At 39.1% G+C, this 23,881-nt stretch overlaps 1 protein-coding gene across 1 annotated transcript in view; it reads left to right on the top strand.

Annotated features, from left to right (window-relative positions):
- Positions 1-23,881, top strand: part of CDH18 (cadherin 18) — a 925,909-nt gene that overhangs the window by 446,807 nt on the left and 455,221 nt on the right. The window contains exon 3 of the mRNA XM_040353556.1: positions 9,855-10,149. Coding sequence (XP_040209490.1) covers positions 9,855-10,149 — 295 coding nt within the window. The remainder of the gene's footprint in view (positions 1-9,854; positions 10,150-23,881) is intronic.

Here is a 23,881-nt window from a genome sequence, read left to right as displayed (position 1 = left end):
GTGTTGGCAGGGAAACTTAAAGCGGAGGTTCACCCTAAAAAACATCTATATACCATTACATGCAGCATACTTGCGACAGCTACAGTATGCTGGTATTTTTTTTTCGCTGTACATATCGTTTTATATATTTTTTTTTCTTACTCGCGCGGGGAATAGGCGTTCCTATGAAGAGGCGTAGATGATTGACATGCGGATAAGGCGCGTCACGCGTTTCGAAAATAGTCGGACTGGGACTCGGCTCTATACGGCGCTATACGGCGCCTACACACAGACTAGGAGCCGTGTAGAGCTGACTGCGCAGGCGCCGTATATAGCCGAGTCTCAGTTTGGCTATTTTCGGAACTCGTGACACGCCTTATCCGCACGTCAATCATCTACGCCTCTTCATAGGAATGCCTATTCCTTGCGGGAGTGAGAAAAGAAAAAGAACTATAAAACAGTATGTACAGCGAAAAAAAAAATACCAGCATACTGTAGCTGTCGGAAGTATGCTGGATGTAATGGAATATAATTGTTTTAGGGTGAACCTCCACTTTAAGGAGAAGGGGAGGACAGCATATGTACCCCATATAAAGGGTGAGAATGGACAGTTAATTTCGCTAATTAAAGATATAGCTCAGAGGTTTATAGAGTTTTATTCTTCTCTCTATAATGGAGGAATATCTTTCCTCAGCATGCCTCTTTACGCTGCCATCTCCGGATTGTAATGGCCTGGAAACCCCCATATCGATCGAAGAATTAAATGTGGCAATGAAAACAGTCAAACAGGGAAAGGCGCCAGGCCCAGATGGATTTTCAATCCAATATTATAAAACCTTTTTCCCAGTATTGGTTACATACATGACAAAGGAATTCAATTTAATTGGCCGGACTGCCGTCCTCCCTTCGGATGCACTTATGGCACTTATGGAGCTACCACCCAATCTCATTGCTGAATGTAGACCTAAAGCTTTTCACTAAATTGCTTGACTCTCGTCTCCAACCGTTACTGAAGCAATAGGTAAATTTGATTCAGGGAATATCCGATTGCCTCTCAGGGGATCAGGAAGGAATTTTTTCCCCTACTGTAGCAAATTGGATCATGGTTTGCTGGGGTTTTTTGCCTTCCTTTGGATCAACTGTGGGTATAGAATCGGGTATATGGGATAGTATGATATTATTATTATTATTATTATTATTATTATTAAAAATTGTTATGGTTGAACTGGGTGGACTTGTGTCTTTTTTCAATCTGACTAACTATGTAACTATGTAACTATGGTACACCTGGACCACCTGTAGGGATAATACCATTAATGTACGCAACCTGGTCCACTGGGCCAATAAAACAAAAATTACCTGCGTCTTTTTAAGCACCGACACAGAAAAAGCGTTTGATAGGGTTAGTTGACGCTTGCGGCTTTATGTTTGGGGTGTTGAGGCATATGGGACTGGGAGAGCAAATGCTATGGATTTCTGGGGTGTATGCCTCCCCTCAGGCCCTGGCTAAAGTAAAAAGAGTTTATTCAGATTAAAATCTCAAAATCTCAAATGGAACGCGCCAAGGATGCCCACTTTCCCCTATGCTGTTCGCCTGTTCTATAGAACCACTACTGAATAAAATGAGGCAAAATTCAGGGACTTCAAAAAAGGACTGTAATTATAACATTTCAGCCTATGCTGTTTTCCCTGTCTAGCCCACACGTCTCACTGCCAAACCTGATAAAGGAAATTGAAGGATAGGGAACACTATCAAATAAAAAAAAATTAAAGATAGATGTGGCTCTTCCCTTGGCGGTACAGCTGACCATACAACCTAACCTTAATATTAAATGGGTAGGGACAGTGCTAAAATACCTGGGTACAAATATACCATAAAAAATTGAGAAGATCTTTATAGTAAATTTCCCTCCGTTATATAAGGCAGTTTGCTCCCTATTGGACAAATGGCAACATGGACTTTATTCATGGTTTGGCCGCTGTAACATTATTAAAATGAGTATATTACCAAAATTCTTGTATTTATTTCAGGCTTTGCCAATTAATATGCCAACTGCCTTCTTCTGCCAAGTAGATATGCTCTTCGCTAGATTTATAAGGGCAAATAAGGGACCAAGGATCAGTAGAAGACGTATGACCATACCTAAATGCTATGGTGGCTTAGCAGTGTTACCTACTGGTGCAGACATACAGAACTTAAACTGTTGGAACAAGAGCTTAGACTGGTACCCCCGCGCAGAGTGCTCTGGTGCTATACAACACTATCGGTCTCCCTTAAAAAAACACCCTTTTATAGGTCCAAAATCTGTCAGAATCCCAAACATTTGTCAGTACAATCCCCATTTTTTCAAATATTGGGCAATCCAAGTTTTGGACCAGGGATGGAGTTAGGGGCATACTAGGGACTTCGAGAGAGGGGCTACACTCAGACATCACATTTTTTTGCATACAGATTCTTGGCCCACAGTTGCCTCAATGACGCAACCGGGGGGTCGATTTGAAATTTCTGGCAAGCATTACAACTCCGCAACTTTTCTGAATCACTAGGTGCAGCAATAAAGTACAGATGAGACCTGACATAGTTCAAACTATACTGTGAAGAGAAGTAGCCCCTCCACCAAACAATATCTAAGTTATAGATGATGTTAATCGCCCACCAGATAATTTTGAGATGCCAGGAATTGGAAAATGGGCAGGGGACCTTAATAAGATCTTTACGCCAGCTCAACGTCAGAAGATAATATATCTAACTATTATATATATATATATATATATATATATATATAACTATATATATATATATATATATATATATATATATATATAACTCATCAACTTGTACTCAAACCCAGGAATCAAATTATAAGCTACTGACAAGTTGGTATTACACCCCGTCAAGGCTTCGTAGGTTTTTCCCCGAAGCCTCGGATCAATGCTGGCGATGTAACAAAAAACAGGGAACCTTGCTTCATATATTCTAGACATGTCCTAAGATTAGACAATACTTGCTAGAGGTTCAAAGGATTTTTCAAAAATGTACAACTTACCTAATACCGGATGACCCTGCTTTCTTCCTGCTGCACCTTTCACAAATACCATTACAGGCATATAAAAACTTGGTCTTGTGCCACCTAGTTAACAAGGCTAAGGCGTGTATTTATCGATGCAATATATGTGGGGAATACAGCGCAGGTCTATGAATATAATTAATAATGACGTGATATCAAAATATATTAATATAAGTGGCTGCTGCAGCAAAAAAAATGTTAGATGAACATATGATATAGAATGTAAAAAGAATGAATGCTGCGCTGCTGGTATGGTGTGTGTATGTAAATCAATACCAGGATGATAAGGTAAACATTAAACACACCACAATAAACAAAGTGCTTATAAGTGCTACAAAATACAAAAGTGAAATAGTGCACAGAAATATATAGTCCATATAGCTGTGGTCAGCTAAGAAATGGTTGAACGTAACAAATCTTCATGTAAGCACCCGAGTTGTGTTGGAAAGAAAATCCACAGCAAGTGTATGACAGCTGATTGAAGCACCTCCACCTCAAGTAAATAATCTGCTTACCGAACACCAAATAATAAATCTCATGTAGCACTGTATCTGATGGATAACCTCCGTTCCCCAGCTAGGTCCTTCCACACCAGATGGAAAAAAATTTATAGTCCTTAGCCAGAACACACTCATGCGTTGAACCCAGGAGTGAAGAAAAGAAGGGCAAACATAGAGTAGTACTGCTAACAAAACGATTTATTGGTAAAACAAAAATTATGCACTCACATGTCCAAAGTAGTACATAGGCGTGTGTTTAAAATGTAAAGCCGGCCGACTTGAATAATCCGCTCGTTCCTTCCGGATAGTCGCGGGCAAACAGTGTTGACGTCAGCACGCCGTTCCTCCCTACGCCGTTTCGTCAGTAGAATGACATCTTCCAGGGGCACTCCACAGCTATATGGACTATATATTTCTGTGCACTATTTCACTTTTGTATTTTGTAGCACTTATAAGCACTTTGTTTATTGTGGTGTGTTTAATGTTTACCTTATCATCCTGGTATTGATTTACATACACACACCATACCAGCAGCGCAGCATTCATTCTTTTTACAGTGTATTTATCGATGTTGGAAAGACCCCAGGCCACCATCGATTGCAGTATAGCTTAATAGGGTCATAAATGTGGGGAGTTTATAGAGGACTTGGTGCTCTCGGCCCAGGATAGAAAAGAGCAATACACCAAAACTTGGACAATATGGAATTTATTTGCATACTCTGAAGAAGGGAAGATATTGTTGGGGATTAGAGTAGAGGAATGAGTCCGCCCTGCTCTTGGAACTGACAATAATATTAGGGGATTAGGGGGAGGGGGATTTTTTTTTTTTTGAGGGGTTTTGTTTATGGGATGTGGACATTTTGTGAAATATAATATTAAAGACAGGACTGAGCCATATCTTTTCGCTCAAGGTAGGAAGATAATGATAACAAAAGATAGAGAGGACTTGGAAGCGATTATATATGAGTGTATAAAGTTTAATATGTATACATTGAAAGATATAAGTAGAGAAATATGAATATTTTATTGATATTTAGAGCTGATAAGAAATGAATTATGCATGTATGCAATAGATGTTATGCAATGCATCACCTGTTCCTTCTTTGGGTATAAAGAATAGTTAAAAGACTTTGATTAGCAATAGCAAAATTAGACAAATCATTAACTTCTGTTGTTTCACAGTACCTGACACCCAGGAGGAGCTTTGGAGAGACTTTAAAACATTGAAGAAATGTAAAGTCACTTCAGAATTATCAGACACCTGTAGTATGCATATTTGCTTTTTTCATTGGTACATTTAAGTCTGATCATAATGTATTCTGTGCAGCTGAACAATGTTCCTCAGACATTATTTCTGTTTTACACGAGCACTTGGTATGAATATGAATTAAAAGAAAAAAAAAATGTCACAGCATTGCATAATGTCTGCTGTTGTTATTCACTGGAATATAGTTTTGGAATGCCTTATTTATGAATAGGGAAGATAAACACAAAAATACCAGCTCATAAGACAACCTTAACAGCTCTTGAATTATTCAGATATACTATTGTGAATATTCAGAGAGACTCTTGGTGAGTGAAGGATGTTCCATGAGTTCAGAAAATTCTGATGTGGTCTACAAGGATATTGGAGATGCAGACTATTCCTAATGCATGTACTTAATGCATGTAAACTTGACCTATGGTGATCTGAAAACAAATCAGCATAGCTTACAAGAAAATAAAACAGGATGATAAAATATGAATGAAGCTCCTTACAGTTAGTCCTGAATTATAAAAACAGAACAACCCAGTTAGCATCACTGCTATAAATTTCATTGGATAATTATTCATAAAGATGTTAGGCTCCGCTATTGAATGTCTCGCAAAATTACAGTTGCAGACATGATATAAAGTCCACTTAATGACTCTGTCTGTGGAGATATCATTTTAAGAAATGTTAGTACTGTGTATCTTTGGTATATAGCAGCAGGCTATATGTAATGTATTAAAATGCTATCAACAAATGTGATACTGAAAACCTTATGCTGCAAATCTAGATAAGTAGAAACAAAGGCCCAGATTCACGTAGATCAGCGCAAAATTGTGCGGGCGTAACATATCTCATTTACGTTACGCCTCCGCAACTTACACGGGCAAGTGCCGTATTCTCAAAGCACTTGCTCCGTAAGTTGCGGCGGCGTAGCGTAAATCACCCGGCGGAATTCAAATTCGGCGGGTAGGGGGCGTGTATCATTTAAATGAAGCGCATGTGCCGTCCGTAAAATATCCCAGTATGCATTGCTCCAAATGATGTCGCAAGTACGTCATTGATTTTGACGTGAACGTAAATGACGTCCAGCCCCATTCACGGACGACTTACACAAACTACATAACTTTTTAAAATTTAGACGCGGGAACGACGGCCATACTTAACATTGGCTGCGCCTCATAAACCATGGGGCAACTTTACGCCGATAAAAGCCTAACGTAAACGTCGTAACTTTACTGTGTCGGCCGCGCGTATGTTCGGAAATTCTCGTATCTAGCTAATTTGCATACTCGACGCAGATTTCGACGGAAGCGCCACCTAGCAGTCCAAAAAAAAATGCATGTAAGATCCGACGGCATAAGAGACTTACGCCTGTCGGATCTAATGGATATCTATGCATAACTGATTCTAAGAATCAGTCGCATAGATACGACGGCTCAACACAGAGATAAGACGGCGTATCTGGAGATACGCCGTCATATCTCGGTTGAGAATCTGGGCCAAACTGTTCAAAAGCTGAAAGCAGGCACTTACTTAAGACTCCATATTTTTCTCAAGTATCCCCAAACCATATTTTGGTAAACCTGATGCTTTGATGCCAGGTGGAAACTGTAATCAAGTCCATTTCCTGACTCCTAATGATGGTGCGTGAGATTCTTTGTATTTAAAAAAAAAGTCTAAAGCCCTGTGCACACGATCGGATATCTGATGGAATCTAATCCGATGGATATCCAATGAAGCTGACTTTTATCAGTCTTGCATACACACATACACGTCCTAGTGGTGACGTAAAACACTAGGACAACCTGAAAAAAATTATGTTCAATGCTTCCGAGCATGCGTCAACTTGATTCTGAGCATGCATGGATTTTTCTCCAATGGAATTCCACACAGAAGATCTGATTTTTCTATCTGTTTTTTTATCCATAGGAAAAATGTAACTACTAGCCGACCAGCCACCGTCATTATACGGTGGCAGGTCGGCTCTCCTGGGTGAGAGCCCGTAGCTATACGGCGGCTCTTTGAGCGGCCACTAGGGGCGCGTGCGCCCCCCGCTCGCCCCCGACTCCCGTGCGTGTGCCCGGCAGGCTCGATCGCCGCCGGGCACCGCGATTGCTCGTTACAGAGCGGGGACCGGGAGCTGTGTGTGTAAACACACAGCTCTCGGTCCTGTCAGCGGGGGAAATGCTGATCTTCTGTTTATACAATGTATGAACATAAGATCAGTGTTTCCCCTAGTGAGGCCACCCCCCACAGTAAGAACACACACAGGGACATACTTAACCCCTTCCCCGCCCCCTAGTGTTAACCCCTTCACTGCCAGTGGCATTTTTATAGTAATCCAATGCATTTTTATAGCACTGATCGCTATAAAAATGCCAATAGTCCCAAAAATGTGTCAAAAGTGTCCGAAGTGTCTGCCATAATGTCGCAGTACCGAAAAAAAATCGCTGATCGCCGCCATTACTAGTAAAAAAATATATTAATAAAAATGACATAAAAATACCCCCTATGTTGTAAACGCTATAACTTTTGCGCAAACCAATCAATAAACGCTTATTGCGATTTTTTTTTTTTGAAAAATAAGTAGAAGAATACGTATCGGCCTAAACTGAGGAAAAAAAACGTTTTTTTATATATTTTTGGGGGATATTTATTACAGCAAAAAGTTAAAAATATTAATTGTTTTCAAAATTGTCGCTCTATTTTTGTTTATAGCACAAAAAATAAAAACTGCAGAGGTGATCAAATACCACCAAAAGAAAGCTCTATTTGTGGGAAAAAAAGGACGCCAATTTTGTTTGGGAGCCACGTCGCACGACTGCGCAATTGTCTGTTAAAGCGGCGCAGTCCCGAATTGCAAAAAGTGCTCTGGTCTTTGGGCAGCAATATGGTCCGGGGGTTAAGTGGTTAAAAAATGTTCTATTTTTTAACACCGATGGAAAACCGATCGTGTTTACACGGCTTAAAGCTATTCAAAATAAATCTAATGCCAATAACTAAATGTTCATGCAAATTTTAACATGTCAAAGTAGTGGTGTCTGTATTCCCATTAGGGTCATTCATCCTCTCTATTTGTCATGTGTACCATTATCATTGGATTGAAAGAAAAAAAATGTTTGGTTTGTCCCAAGAACTGTATAGAAGGAAAATTTTTCAATGAAGACACTACTTCTGGTAACCCTGGTGATAATCAGGGATATCCTCACTTTGTAGGGATTTCTGCTCACTTCTTGTTTTGGTTATGGAACAGGAAGTGAAGGGAATTCTCTACAATGTGACACAGATGGAAAAAAAAAAAAAGGTTATACTCCCTCCTTTACGCTATCAAAAATGAACAGCATTTTGCCTTTAGTTTTACTTTAATCTCATCTCAAAAGTTTTTTAAATCATTTTAAATAAAACCTGATGAATGATCATGTCTGTGTTTGTGTTTATTTTTATTTTTTTTTGGTTCAAAAGAGGAGGGAGAAGGACGGGGGGGGGAGGGGGAAGGAGAAGAAAGAGGGAGAGACAAGGAAAGAAAAGAAAGACCGAAAAAGTTAAAAAGAGGAGTGGAAACACAAGGATAGCACTCACATGGGCCGCATCTGTAATAATTTTAGGGAAGAAACAATATCTAGCAGGTGGACATTGATGATCAGACTTTCAGGCCAAGGAAGTATGTTTAAAAAAATATTTAATAGCATATAAATTTACAAACAATAACACAGTATAATTTTACAGAAATTGACCACTGTACGTTCCTCAGAAGTCGCCAACGCACGTTTCGCCGTGGGGCTTCTTCAGGACGAAGACGAGGCGTACATGTTTAGCAGTAAAACAGAAAATTATCTGCAATGATATAGTGTGGTAAATTAATAACACAAACATATAAGAAAATCAATTAAAACAAATTAATATTTCGATATGTATTTACATGACAGATGGTCCTTCAGCGGATGCATCCATGAGGCATATGGGGCACAAGTAGAAAAAGTCAAAGTCAACAATGAACTTGAATAAAAGTTTTCATGAGCCAGGGATCTAGTTAACAAAAATAAATAAATAAATAAATAAATAGATAAGCATATTGTTACTGCACGGTGCCAGTTGCTACCAGAGTGTGGAGACATACACCAAGAAAGACAACAGAAACTAAAAGAAAGGGGAAAGGGAAGGTGGAGTAGAAAAATTATAAAGGTAAATATAAATGAAAAGGGTAGAAAAAAAGGAAAGGAGCAAAGAGAAAAGAAAAAAAGAAAAGAAAAAGAAAAAAACCGTATGAGCCAACTAGGTGGATGCCAATAGAGTATAGTAACAACAATAATGTTTCACCGCGATAGTCACCTTGAAATGGCCAGTAGAGGTCGACACAAAGGTCCATAGGTTAGAAAACTAAGCGCCACAGAAAGATTGTGTATCTCAGGTAAACTAAAAACATGAGAAACAAATAGAACAATTAAATAGCCAGTTATTGGCAATAATTCTAATCCACCAAGGATATATCCAAATGTTATCTACAATTACCTATCCTGTATGATCCTGGGCCCACTGGGACAGCAGATAACAGCAGAACAACAGAGCACATAAAACCCTATCAGGGGGGGCCTTACTTAGCAGCACCACCGGTAGACAACAATGTTGAAGGTTATGTGGGGGCCTGTAAACGGTAAAGCAGTATATTTGTTGTTGTGCTCACAATCAGAAATCCAATGTATGGCAATAATGTACACGCAATGCTGGAGCAAGTACATGTGGTCAGAAAGTAACTGAAAGAGGCTAAAGGAGATCAGCAACAATGAATAAAAAGGCAAACGCAGTGTATCATATACAGTAAAAAAAAAATAACAAGTATTTTATCATATGGAGTGCTTTATCAAACATAATGTCATCTTGTTAGAGTTTAGATCCACTTTAAAAACAGCAGGATGCAGATCTCACTGCTAATTACAAGAAGAGTAAGAATGATATGACAAAAGCATGTATTTACTATTATATCAAAGAGGGATCTTCTTTTAATGTAAATGAATAAACTGCTTGCTGTTTACTTATGTAGCTTTGTTTGCCTTACAGCTGCATTCAAATTCGGACAAAGGTGATGGATCAGTGAAGTATATATTAACTGGAGAAGGAGCGGGGACTATATTTGTCATTGATGACACAACAGGGGATATTCATGCAACAAAAAGTCTAGACCGGGAACAAAAATCACATTATGTTCTACATGCCCAAGCAATTGACAGAAGAACCAACAAGCCCCTTGAGCCAGAATCAGAGTTTATTATTAAAGTACAGGATATCAATGACCATGCACCAGAATTTCCTGATGGACCCTATATCGTCACAGTTCCAGAGATGTCTAAAATTGGTAGGTTTTTTCTATTATTAAAATGTATTTCATTCTTAAAATAAAACAGAACAGATCTAGTTGAAGATTATGTGTACCTAGAAAAAATATATAGCTCTAATCAGCCTATCTGGTGGCTAGCAGTCATTGTCTGGCTACCTCAACTGTAAACCAAAGAAATATTTTAAATGAATATATTAATGTTTATTGCAGTCTTTCGTAATGATATTCTAAAGATGTCTTCTTTATATCATTACTATAGTTTCATCACCTACATTATAGTTTTCTAAAGTGCTTTCATTGTAATTACTGTGTATATATATATATATATATATATATATATATATATATATATATATATATATATATATATATATAAATATATATATATATATATATATATATATATATATATTCGCTTAGTAGAAATACTGCAATATACTTTTTCTCTCTTCCTAAAATTTTTGTATTAGAAACTTTGTATCTCATTTTGATCTGCTGGTAAAAGGGACAGATTTTTCTGCCAAACATCATAAAATCTAGCCTACATATTTTTCTTTAATAACACATGCCATCAAACATAGTAATCGACACATTATTATTTCAGGATTGTAATTCATCTTCTATGCAATCTAAATAGATTAAGTTTTATTCAGTACCATTTGTAGACTACATTGTTTGAAATGCATAGTAGACTACAGTGTTTGAAATGCATAGTATGCTGCCATCACCAATAATGATTGCTATGGCCATCCAGACAGTATAAATTCAACACTTTGATGAATATAATTTGCATATTTATTTGACAGCAGAAATTCCATGAACAGCAGGTTATAATCCTTCATGTTATCTTGAGTTTAGATTTGTACTGCTGGAAATATATATGTGTTAGGAATTCAGGTTGCTATTTGTTTAGTGCGGTTGGTTTGCTTAAAGAGTACTTTTTTTCATTTGGCCAAGTGAACCTGTGATCAGTCTAAACATCTAATCATGTGCAGAAGAATGGTAAAAAAAAAGTAATTTTGTTTGCACATGATTGGATAATTGATGTTGATACAGCTTCACTGAGCGAAAAGAAAATGTACTCCTTTAATAGTCCATCCTTGTAATTTTATTTTTATATATATATATATATATATATATATATATATATATATATATATATATACACTTTGATCTTTTAGGATTATGTATGTATTGTAATAGTGGTATTACATTAATACACTGCAAAATAGAGATGTATATACACTATATATATATGTATATACAGTATATAGTTAAACTGTAGATTCGTACAGTATATATGACCCATGCATGCCTCTTTTCTTTGGATTTAAATACATATTGTTCAGCCGTACACCTGGACTGTATTCTCCCAGTCTTGTGTGCAAATACTGCTACTGAATTTTGTATATACATATAAAAAATTGTATACAGTATATCTATCTATATATCCATCTATCTATATATCTATCTATATATAAAATATATTGTACCTACTCTTTACTTTAGAGTTAGACTTATAAAAGTATTTTATTTGTAAGTATCATACATTTAAACTATACATTGTATATACGCATGGCTATTCAAGCATAGGCTAAGGAAATTAATTATACACGATCTAGACAAAACATGTGTTGGTCTGATTTAGGAAAATTGTCTAATATCATTGATGTAATGTGTATAGGACTAGGTATCTGGGTGTCGTTTGACATTTAAATGTCAAAATACAAATTAGGGTCATAATTAAATTTTCCATTTGTGGTAAAGTTGGATAAAATTCATGCCTTTACAATGCAGTGCACCACAATACACAGATTTGAGTGATTGTTGCTCTGTGGTGCACTGCAGTAGAAAAAATTGGATTTTCCTTTGCGGTTATGGCCCCTTACTGTGAGATTAACCGCATATGTCATAGAATTCAGCTGTTTATTATCCATATACAGTATGATTACCATTCATGTATATTAAATGTGATATTCTAGTCTATTGTCAGACAGTTGTTATCAATAAAATGTGTACTTTTTATTATACTTCATTACGCATTTTTCTGGTTTCCAACCTATGCCTATAAAGTCCCAGGGGGCATCTCCTTTGTTTTTCCCACTGCAGTAGAAAAAGGCCCATTAAACTTGTTTGACATAATACATGTGTGTGTGTGTGTGTGTGTGTGGTAATGCAACACAAAAGTGTGAATCCTGTTTAAAGAAAAATAAACCAACAGGGCTTGTAAGATTGTATATATGGGCAGTTTAGTGTACAGCACTATTCACATTCTTCTATATTGGGTTTATATAGTACAGTATGTGTTGATATATGGTGTTTTTTTTAATGGTACCTAAAATAGATTTGTTTTTGTCAGACTTTTTGCCCTGTTTTAAGTGTCATATTTTATGCATGGTATGCTATATAGGTTTTTGTGGTTTGTACAATGCAATGAGTGTTTGCTGTTTTTCTATATGCAGACCAAAAATGCAGATCTGTCATGTGGATAAAACGCCACAGTTTCAAATCCTTGAATTTAGAATCAGGTAATCCAAATTAGGTGCCAATGATTAGAACCTGCTCAGGGAGTATGCAGCTAATATGTGTGGTGCCATCATGCCAAGATTAAAATAGCTTTCTTGGGCCATAAGAAACAAGGCCGTGGATGCCTATGAGTCCGGCAGGGAATTTAAAAAAAGATCTAATTATTTGAAAACACTCATTCCACTTTAGGAAAAAACATCCACAAGGGGGTGGAGCTATGACATACAGCCATGGCCAAAAGTTTTGAGAATTACACAAATAAGTGTTTTTATACATTTTCGTCAGATGGCATGATGGTATACAGAAGTGCAATTACAAGCATTTCATAAGTATCAAAGGCTTTTATTGACAACTACAATAAGTTTATGCAAAAAGTCAATATTTGCAGTGTTGACCCTTTTTTTACAAGACTTCTGCAATTCGCCCTGGCATGCTGTCAATCAACTTCTGGGCCACATCCTGACTGATGGCAGCCCATTCTTGAATAATCAATGCTTGAAGTTTGTCAGAATTTGTGGGTTTTTTTTTGTTCACCCGCCTCTTGAGGATTGACCACAGGTTCTCAATGGGATTAAGGTCTGGGGAGTTTCCTGGTCATGGACCCAAAATGTCTATGTTTTGTTCCCCAAAGCCACTTAGTTAGCACTTTGGCCTTCATGTTGGAAAATGAATTTTTTGTCACCAAACTGTTCTTGGAGAAATTGCTTTGGGAGAATGTTTTTGTACCATTCTGGCTGTGTTATTAGGCAAAATTGTGAGTGAGTCCACTCCTTTAGCTAAGAAGCTATCCCACACATAAATGGTCTCAGGATGGTAGCGCTCAACTTTTCTTCTCCAGACAAGGTTTTTTCCGGATGCTTCAAACAATCGCAAAGGGGATTCATCAGAGAAATTACTTTACCCAAGTCCTCAGCAGTCCAATTATTGTACTTTTTGGAAAATATCAGTCTGTCTGTGATGTTTTTCCTGGAGAGAAGTGGTCTTCTTTGCTATCTAGCTTAACACCAGGCCATCCTCCTAAAGCCTTCACCTCACTGTGCACAGATGCACTCACACCTGCCTGCTGCCATTTCTGAGCAAGCTCTGCACTGCGCTTGCTGGACCTTCTTGGGCACCCTGAAGCCTTCACAAATGCAGTGGAAATGTTTTTTTATAGAATTAAGTTAATTCTCATGGCAAAGAGGGACTTTACAATTAATTGCATTCATATGATCACTCTTCATAACATTCTGAAGTATATGCCATCATAAAAACTTAGGCAACAGACTTTGTGAAAAATGTGTGTCATTCTCAAAACTATTGGCCACGGCTGTACGTACGTATGCATGCATTTTCATTTGCCGGCCACTATCTTGGTTTTGGATATTAATACAGTAGGTGACCGTGATATTGTGTCAATCTTGCTGCTTTTATCGGCGAGATTGACCACCTACGAGCCCCGACGCAGGAGCCAGGATGGGAAAAATGTGTTGAAGCTGACATACGTCCGACTTTTAATGAACAGGGATCTGACTTGGATTCCCGCCAATTCCAGGCACTGGCCCGGATTCAGAAACAAGATACGACGGCGTATCTCCTGATACGCCGTCGTATCTTTGAGTGCGGGCCGTTGTATCTTTGCGCCTGATTCAGAGGATCAGTTACGCATAGATAGCCCTAAGATCCGACTGGTGTAAGTGTCTTACACCGTCGTATCTTAGGCTGCATAATCACGCTGGCCACTAGGTGGCGCTTCCGTATAGTTACGCAAGGAATATTCAAATTAGGTATTTACGCCGATTCAGAAACGTACGTCCCGCCCGCTCATTTTTTTACGTCATTTGCGTTAGGCTTTTTCCGGCGTAAAGTTACCCCTGCTATATGAGGGTTATGTGCAGCGTATCCTATGTTAAGTATGGCTGTCGTTCCCGCGTCGAATTTTGAAAATTTTGCGTCGTTTGCGTAAGTCATTCGCGAATAGGGCTTTGCGTAAGTTACGTTCACGTCAAAACCAATGAGGCTTTGCGGGGTCATGTTAAATTTAAATAAAACACGCCCACAACATCCCCATTTGAATTAGGCGGGCTTCCGCCGGCCCACATACGTTACGCCGCCGTCACTTAGGGCGCAAGTTCTTTCTGAATACGGAACTTGCACCCAAAGATACATCGCGTAACGTATCTAAGATACGTTACGCTGGGCGGATAGATACACCATTGTATCTGAATCCGGCCCACTGTTTTTGGTATGAATCATGAGGGGGAACTCCACTGCAAATTTTAAATAAAAAGCCATCATGGGTTCCCCTCCAGGAGCATACCAGGCCCTTAGGTCTGGTGTGAATTTTAAGGGGAACCCCCTACACTGAAAAAACGGCGTGGGGGTTCCCCCAAAATCCATTCCAGACCCTTATCCGAGCACACAGCCTGGCCAGTCAGGAAAGGGTGTGGAAACGAGCGAGCACTCCCCCTTCTGAGCCATACCAGGCTGCATGCCCTCAACATGGGGGGTGGGTTCTTTGGGGCAGGGGGGCACCCTGCAGCCCCCCCACCCCAAAGCACCCTGTCCCCATGTTAATGAGCACAAGGGCCTCTTTCCAACAACCCTGGCTGTTGGTTGTCGGGGTCTGCGGGCGGGCGGCTTATCAGAATCTGGGATAATAAGGGGCCCCCATATCCCGGCCCCCACCCTAGGTGAATGAGTATGGGGTACATCGTACCCCTACCCATTAACCTGGAGGAAAAGAGTGTCAAGAAGAAAAACACACTACACAGGATTTTAAAGTGATTTATTAGGCAGCTCCGGGTTCTTTTTCCGACTTCGGGGGTCTTCATACTCCATACCGCATACTCATTCACCTGGGGTAGGGGGCTGGGATCTGGGGGCCCCCTTATTTAAGAGGCTCCCGGATTCCGATAAGCCCCCTGCCCACAGACCCTGACAACCAACGGCCAGGGTTGTCGGGAAGAGGCCCTTGTCCCCATCAACATGGGGACAGGGTGCTTTGGGGTGGGGGGGCGCCCAAAGCACCCACCCCCCCCATGTTGAGGGCATGTGGCCTGGTACAGCTCAGGGTGGGGAGTGCTCGCTCGTCCCCACCCACTTTCCTGACCGGTTGGGCTTCGTGCTCAGATACAGGTCTGGTATGGATTTTGGTGGAACCCCCACGCTGTTTTTTCGGCGTAGGGGGTTCCCTTTAAAATCCATACCAGACCTAAGGGCCTAGTATGCTCCTGGAGGGGAACCCATGCCGTTTTTTTATTTAAAATTTGGCGTGGAGTTCCCCCTCATAATTCAACCCAAACACAGTGCCTGGAATTGGCAGGAATCCCAGTCGGATCCCTGTCACTTCTTTCTCGCGCTCACTGTAATGTGTTTTTCCTGTTGCAGCCAGCACGAGATGTACAGTACCCTGTCGCCAAGAACCAGCACAATGCAATTGCGCTGGAAACACATTCTCACGGGCAGGTACTGTACATACAGCGCCGACATTGTTTGCTGTGAATGAAACTGAAAAATATTTTTAATTAAGTGATTTTTTAATGATCATAGATTATTGAGAGTATTTTTGTGCCTTTCTCTGCATACATTTGGGGGACAGATATCAGGAGGATTATTGGGAGAACATCTGGCTTTGCCATGTACTTTCCTGAGGTTTGGGGAGCTGAACTTCTCCAGCTAATAGTCCATCTTTTGCTCTGTCTGAACTCCTCCTGATGTTGTCTGTTTTTTGGCACTTCAGCACTTTCAGTTTTCATCTGTATTTCGATTTGGAGAGATTTGGAGAGATTTTTTGCACACTAGCACTTTTTGTAATAGTAACTTACTTATAAAATCGCAATGATTATTGATTAATTGATTGATTAAATTTGTGCTAATATCTGTGCCGCACTTAATTTAATTTGTTTTTTTACCTTGTATCTGGGTATAGTTGTTGGCATCTGGTTAATTTTTCACTTAGAACTGAGCACAACATTTTCTCTACATTTTGTCAATGATTAGAAGCTGCTCAGGGAGTATGCAAGTAAAATATGTCTTGTTTGAACCATAGTTATGCTCTTTACTGTTGATGTGATGATGCCACCATGCCAAGATCAAAAAAGCTCTCTTAGACTGTAAAAAAAAGAAGGATGTGGATGCCTATGATTTAGAAGGGGGATTTTAAAAGATCTCAAAATTATTTGAAAACACTAATTTCACTTTAGGAAAATCTACAAGTGGGTGGAGCTATGACATACTTATGCATGCATACTCATTGGCTGGCCGCTATCTTGGTTTTGGATATTAACACATACAGCACTGGTATTGTTTGCTGTGAATGTAAGTACAATATATTTTTAATAAAGTGTTTTTTAATGATCTTGCCTGAACTCCTCCTGGTGTTGCCTTATAATATCCTGTGGGAGTTTCAGATGGATAAGGGGTTTCTTTTTTTCTGATAAGAGATTTGATGTTCACAGCAGTGTGTTATGAGGATTCCAAAACATAGGTTATTGAGGGGATTTACATTGTGTTGGAGCAATCTATGGACTTTTGATCCTTTAATATATATTATTTCAGGGCTGTGTTTTCACCTGTATATCAATTTGCGGGGTGATTGTTTGCACATTAGCACTTTTTGTAATATTAAATCACAATGATTATTTATTGATTGATTTATTGAATTTGTGTTAATATGTGTGCCACGCTTTATTTAAAGTGGATGTAAAGTCAGATGGTTTTATCCTAATGTAAAAATGAATGAATGAATGATAAAGACAAGTTACTAAATTCTAGATGTGTTGGTTTGTTATTATTTTACTTCTGTGAATGACATTGGACCATAATAACTTTTTGTTTTAGCTTCTATTGTAAAATTTTGCAAATAAGTAATTTTTCTTCATGAATTTGGGCCAAAATGTATACTGCTACATATCTTTAGTAAAAAATAACCCAAAATTGTGTATATTATTTGGTCTCTGTGAAAGTTATAGAGTCTACAAGCTAACGCCCAAATCATTTAAAAATGATCACACCTGATCACACCTGATGTACTGAAGGTCTATCTCATTTCTTGAGACCCTAACAAGCCAGGAAAGTAAAAAAATACCCCTGAATTACCCCTTTTTGGAAATCAGACATTCCAAGGTATTTAGTAAGAGGCATGGTGAGTTTTTTGAAGTTGCAATTTTTTCCCAAAATGTTCTTTTTTTTTTACACAAAATAGTCATAATAACAAGTTATTTCTCTTACACAGCACATTCATGCTTGCAATGACACCCCACAATACATTCTGCTACTCCTCCTGAGTATAGTGATACCACGTGTGTGAGACTTTTACACAACCTGGCCACATACAAAGGTCCAACATCCAAGTAGCACCGTCAGGTGTTCTACGAGCATAAATTGCACATCTCATTTGATGACGACCTATCACACTTTTGAAGGCCCTGGAGCACCAGGTCAATAGAAACGCCCAACGAATGACCCAATTTTGGAAAGCTAACACCCCAACATATAATCTATTAGGCATAATGAGTCTTTTGAATGGTTCAATTTTTTTCCAGAAGTTTTTGGAATATGTGGAAAAAATTAAAACACATTTTTTTAATACAAAGTTGTCCATTTATAATATATTTCCAACACATAGCATGTAAATAGCAAAACTGACACCCCAAAATACACTCTGCTACTCCTCCCGAGTATGGCGATACCACATGTGTGAGACTTTTACACAGCCTGGCTACATACAGGGGCCCAACATTGAAGTAGCACCGTCAGGCGTTCTACAAGCATAAATTACACATCTCATTTCTCAACCACCTATTACAATTTTGAAGACCCTGGAGCACCAGGACAATGAAAACACCCACAAAATTACCGCATTTTGGAAATATAACACCCCAATGTATAATCTATGAGGCATAATGATTCTTTTGAATGGTTTATTTTTTTCCAGAATTTAAAAAAAATAAAAAACTCTTTTTTTTTACACAATGTTGTCCATTTATAAGATATTTCCAACACACAGCATGTACATAGCAAAACGGACACCCCAAAATACATTCTGCTATTCCTCCTGAGTATGGTGGTGATACCACATGTGTGAGACTTTTTCATGGCCACATACAGAGACCTAAAAACAAGTAGCACTGCCAGGTGTTCTAGGAGCATAAATTACACACATACATTCCTGCCAATCGATCACATTGTTTTGTTGAAGGCCCTTCATATACCTAACACATAGCATGTACTGTACATACCAATTACAAACCAAAATACATTCTGCTGAGTAAAGGGTAAAGAAAAAATTACCTGCGGTTTTAGTAGTGCATTGTTCCACAGTGGAGAGCATTGGTCCAGGCAGCAGGCAGGAACGTGGACAGCGACAGCAAAACAGGCAGCAGGCAGGAATAGTCAGTACAGGTAGAGATGTTGTCAGAACAGCCAAAGCATGGGTCCAGACAGCAGGCAGGGATGTGGTTATCAGCAGCAAAATGATCATCTATGTAGCAGGCAGCAATACTGGCCATAGTTAGTACATGCAGCAGGCAGAAGTATGGTCAGCACAGCCAGAGTATTTGTCCAGGAAGCAAGCAGGACCATCAAGCTTAGGGCATCAGTCAGGAAAGAATGGGGACAGGGGTAGAGGCTTCTCCCACCCAAATCACTTTGAAGCCTCTGGACAACCAGACCCTGTTCTGGGAACACAGAAAACCAAAAACTGGTTTTCTCAACTCTTTTCTGGAGACCCTCACATGTGTGGGACCCCTATGTAGCAGGGTGAAATATCAGTCCAATGGGCAGGCAAAAACATGGTCAACAGGCCGAGATCAGTGCAGGTAAAAGGCAGAAATAGATGGTAGGCAGAGGCATAGTTGATACAGTCCAAGGTCAGTTCACGTGAAAGGCAGAAACAATGGCGGACAATGCAGACGGCAGGCAGAAGCATAGTTGAGAAACAGGCCAGGGTCAGTTCACATTGAAGACAATGATATGGTTGGTTGAGGCACTAGGGAAATATTCAGGACAGAAATTGAAAATGGGGAAATGGCAGTATTAGAAACATGGGCTAATAGTTTACAAGAGTGTGATAGTGTTTGAAGCATTCTCAGATGCAAAGTCCAGGTTGGGAGGGACATTGGGGACAATGGAAACTGGTGTCTTTCCTAACTCCTCTTTTGGTGCACACCCCACATTTTGTTTTTGGTGTCATCTTCCAGATCCTGATGGTAGAATATGGTCCGAAAAATGTCGCTCATGTAGTCTGTTGACACAATCGGATTGAATGCTTTTTGGAGGGATATTTGTTGATATATCAGGGCAGTGACAATGTCTTCAATAAACTTAGGTGGTGGATGTTTCCATTGATTTTTGGTAGATGATGAAAGAATTTAACATGGCCAAATGAAAACATTTAATTGCGACTTTTTTGTACCAAAAGAGGGATTTTCGTGTTGATAAATAGGGCTGCAACATTTGATCATTTAAATCCACCCCCGTGAATTTATTATACTCCTTGATACAGGAAGGCTTTCGTACGGTACTGCATCTTCTGTGAAGTTCCACCGAGGTGTCATCGTGGATGGTGGACACGATGTACACATCTTTCCTATCCCTCCACTTCACAGCCAACACTTCCTCATTCCCCAAGCTTGTCGATTTCCCCTTTGAATGGTTGAGCAGACTGCAGTTCCTCTTTAAGGAAAATGTACAGTCTTTCAAGGACAGTGAGTTGCTCATTTTGGACAGAGAGGCCATCTATATTAAATTGGAATAATGGTCCCTGAACAAGGGTGAGGGTTTTCAACACTGTCTTCGCTTTCACAACATCTATACATTCTGTGGAAATTGGATTAAGGTGTTTTAAGGTGAGGATATACATATGCTGGACACTCTTCTTGACAATCATTGGAACTAAAGAAGCAATAAGGATAAACTACAAAACATCTCCAATATTACAGAACAAACCCAGCTGAATGTGACTAATTTCTCCTAGGTGATTGTTGTTGATTGCTGCCCCTCCCACTTCCTTATTGAATGTTGCTTTGTTGAATGTTGCTTTGCCAAGGATTAGAGGTTGATATCAAGACAGATTTATTTGTGAAAAATCTACTTTTTAAATTAGGTTTTAACTGTGTTATTTTTCATTTTCATGTTAAAAATCAACACAATGCAATTCAAAACAACACCAACATGTTACCAATTCTCTATCATATTTGTCAAAAATAAAATTCTATACATTTTTTTCTATGTACAGATAATTAACAGTTAAAATGTGTGTTTTGTATTTTTAGGCCATATTCAAACATCCGAGTTGCAGTAATGCATTTATGATCACTAGGGATGAGCTTGATATTCAAGTTGAACGTAAGTAATCGCAGTGCATTAATGTCTGATGATAGGCCAAAGCATGCACCTGCACTTGTGCATGCTTTGGCCAATCACAGCGCGCTCTGCGTTTATGCCCCACACTATATAAGGCTGCTTATATAGCAGCCGTGTATAGTGTGTGACTGTGGACGGAGATAGATTGAGTTAGATTAGGCAGGCAGGTTAGTTAGTGGCAATATATATATATATATATATATATATATATATATATATATATATATATATATATACACACACATACTCTGCATTTAGTGTAGACTAGATATTCAGTGTAGACTATATATTCAGTCAGTGCAGGCAGTGTGGTGTATATATAACACAGTGTATTGAAGTGGTTAAGGGGAACCCTGCACCAAAATGTAAAAAAAAGCCATGGGGTCCCCCCCAAAATCCATACCAGGCCCTTCAGGTCTGGTATGGATTTGAAGAGGAAACCCTGTGCCAAAATGTAAAAAAAATGTGGCGTGGGTCCCCCCCCAAATCCATACCAGACCCTTATCTGAGCAAGCAGCCATGGCAGGCCAGGAAATTGGGGGTGAGCATGCTCCCCCCTCCTGAACCATACAAGGTCGATTGCCCTCAACATGGAGAGGGTGCTTTGGGGTCCAGGCCCTGGATATTAAGGGGAACCCTGTGCCAAATAAAAAAAATGGCTTAGGGGTCCCCCTCAAAATCCATACCAGACCCTTCAGGTCTCTCATGCTCAGCCTCCATAAACAAACTCTCTCTGCTATATAATCTCTGAGGGTGCATCAATCACATTGTATTCCTGCACAAAATAGAATCTTGCCCCATGGCATTGTGTGTTCCTGGGTGATTTATGGGTAAATGCTAAATTAACACAAATTAAATTAACACAACTGCTGAATGATCTCTGCACTCTGTGTGCTATGCCCTCCTGAGCCCTGAACTCCTTGTTTTACTAAAGCTGACCATACACAAAGCAACTTTTGGTTGGCCCTGATGAACTGCGTGAAATTTGCTCAGTGAATTACCTCATCAGCAGCCTCCCATCTGACATCCCTCAACTGAAAAATTAGCCAAGCACTGACTGCACCTGATCAGATGCAGGCACTCTTTAATATACTGTTACTGCAATTTGGACATACCCACAATTTGCCATGCTGCCCCATGCACACCACATCATTACTCCACTCCAAAGTTGTTTCATTGTTATATATACACTGGAAGATATAAAGCAGCACCGTACGAGATGAGGATTTTGGATTCTGTGATCTTCTGACTGTTTCACAATGACTAGTTAACAGTTGCAGCATATCGTCAGGAGCCTTAAGAGACAAAGGGACTTAGGAAATTCCATATAGGAGAAAGTAAAAATTGATTATATAACTGATTTGTCATTCTTGTCTCATGTCTTTCATCTACTTGCATATTTCAATTTGCAGCTGGTTTTCTTTACTGCCTTGTCATTTTCACTGAGTTTTCTATAAGTGGTTGTTGTTTTTCACATGTTCTGTAGTTCTTGATGAGTTCTAGGTGAAGTAGCAGCTGGGAGCAGCTGCAAGCTACTATAGATCAGGAGACAACAATGAATATGTGAAGAACCATAGCTCAAGAAGCTTGACTCATTACTAAAGGTTACATTTTACTGTGGAATTCTCTTTTTTCTAAACTTTTTATACACCAAAAAATGCTAATACGCTGGACGTTGTACAAAATTACTAAGTTGCCTCTCTGCTGCAAAATCTGGGAGTAAAAATGTGTTTCACTATTTGATTATTTATGTGTTTCATTATTTATATGAAAAACAATAATAAATTCAGACTTCTAGCAATGAAGCACAAATAGTAACTCGTTTTGTAAAGGGAGCCTTTAAAATAGTGTAAAGGAGAACCAGAAGGTTACAAGCATGGAGCTTCTTTTCCACCTAGACATTAGTTAATATATAATAGATTCCAAAAAATCTTACTGCAGTGATTGTACCATTATCTTTCAGATCATGCCAGCGTCATTCATTTTTTTTAGCATGACTGCATTGATCATACATATATTTGATGTGTAGTCAATATCTTGCTGAATTTTAGATTGGAGTAATATAACAAAAATTATAACAAAAAATAAAAATTATACTACTTAGATTTACAGGAATATTTGTTTTACAGAGTGATTAAAACTACATTAAAACATATGATGCTAATCCAATACATTTTTTTATACTATTTAAAGCTGCATGGGACTAATTAATTTAAAGCAGATCCCCACCCCCCTCTCAAAGGAAAAAAAAATGCCTCTTAACCTGCCTGGCGGTATTCACGAGTCTGACTCAGGGTTAGATTTTCCTGCTGCGAGCGATAACCCCGAGTCAGACTCGGGCTTGCCTCGCTGAATCCACAGACTGAGTTTACTTACCTTGTCCCTGGATCCAGCGATGCCACCGCGCTGTGTGAGCGAGCGGGACCTCGCTCGATTCACACAGCGTCCTCCTGTGCCGCCGATCTCCGTTCCCTGCGACATTACGACGCACGGGGACAGAGAACGGCGCCAAATTCAAAAAAGTAAACAAACACATTACATACAGTATACTGTAATCTTATAGATTACAGTACTGTATGTAAAAAAACACACCCCCTTGTCCCTAGTGGTCTGCCCAGTGTCCTGCATGTTATTTTATATAATAAAAACGTTTCTTCCTCTCTGCAAACTGTAGATTGTCCATAGCAACCAAAAGTGTCCCTTTATGTCAAAAATAGTTTTAGATCAGCTAAAAAACAGCGATAATAAATTATAATCACTTGCAGAATTGTGCGATAGCGATTTGTGGGGAAATTTGTCATAAAAAAAAAATAATGACAGCGACAATTCTGCAACTGAGCAAATTTCAGTGATTTTGATTTGATTACATTATTGAATA

This window comes from Rana temporaria, chromosome 5 (assembly GCF_905171775.1).
Source record: "Rana temporaria chromosome 5, aRanTem1.1, whole genome shotgun sequence".
In the NCBI taxonomy this organism is placed as follows: domain Eukaryota; kingdom Metazoa; phylum Chordata; class Amphibia; order Anura; family Ranidae; genus Rana; species Rana temporaria.
Note: the sequence above shows the minus strand (reverse complement) of the source record. Positions and strands in the feature narration are given on the sequence as shown.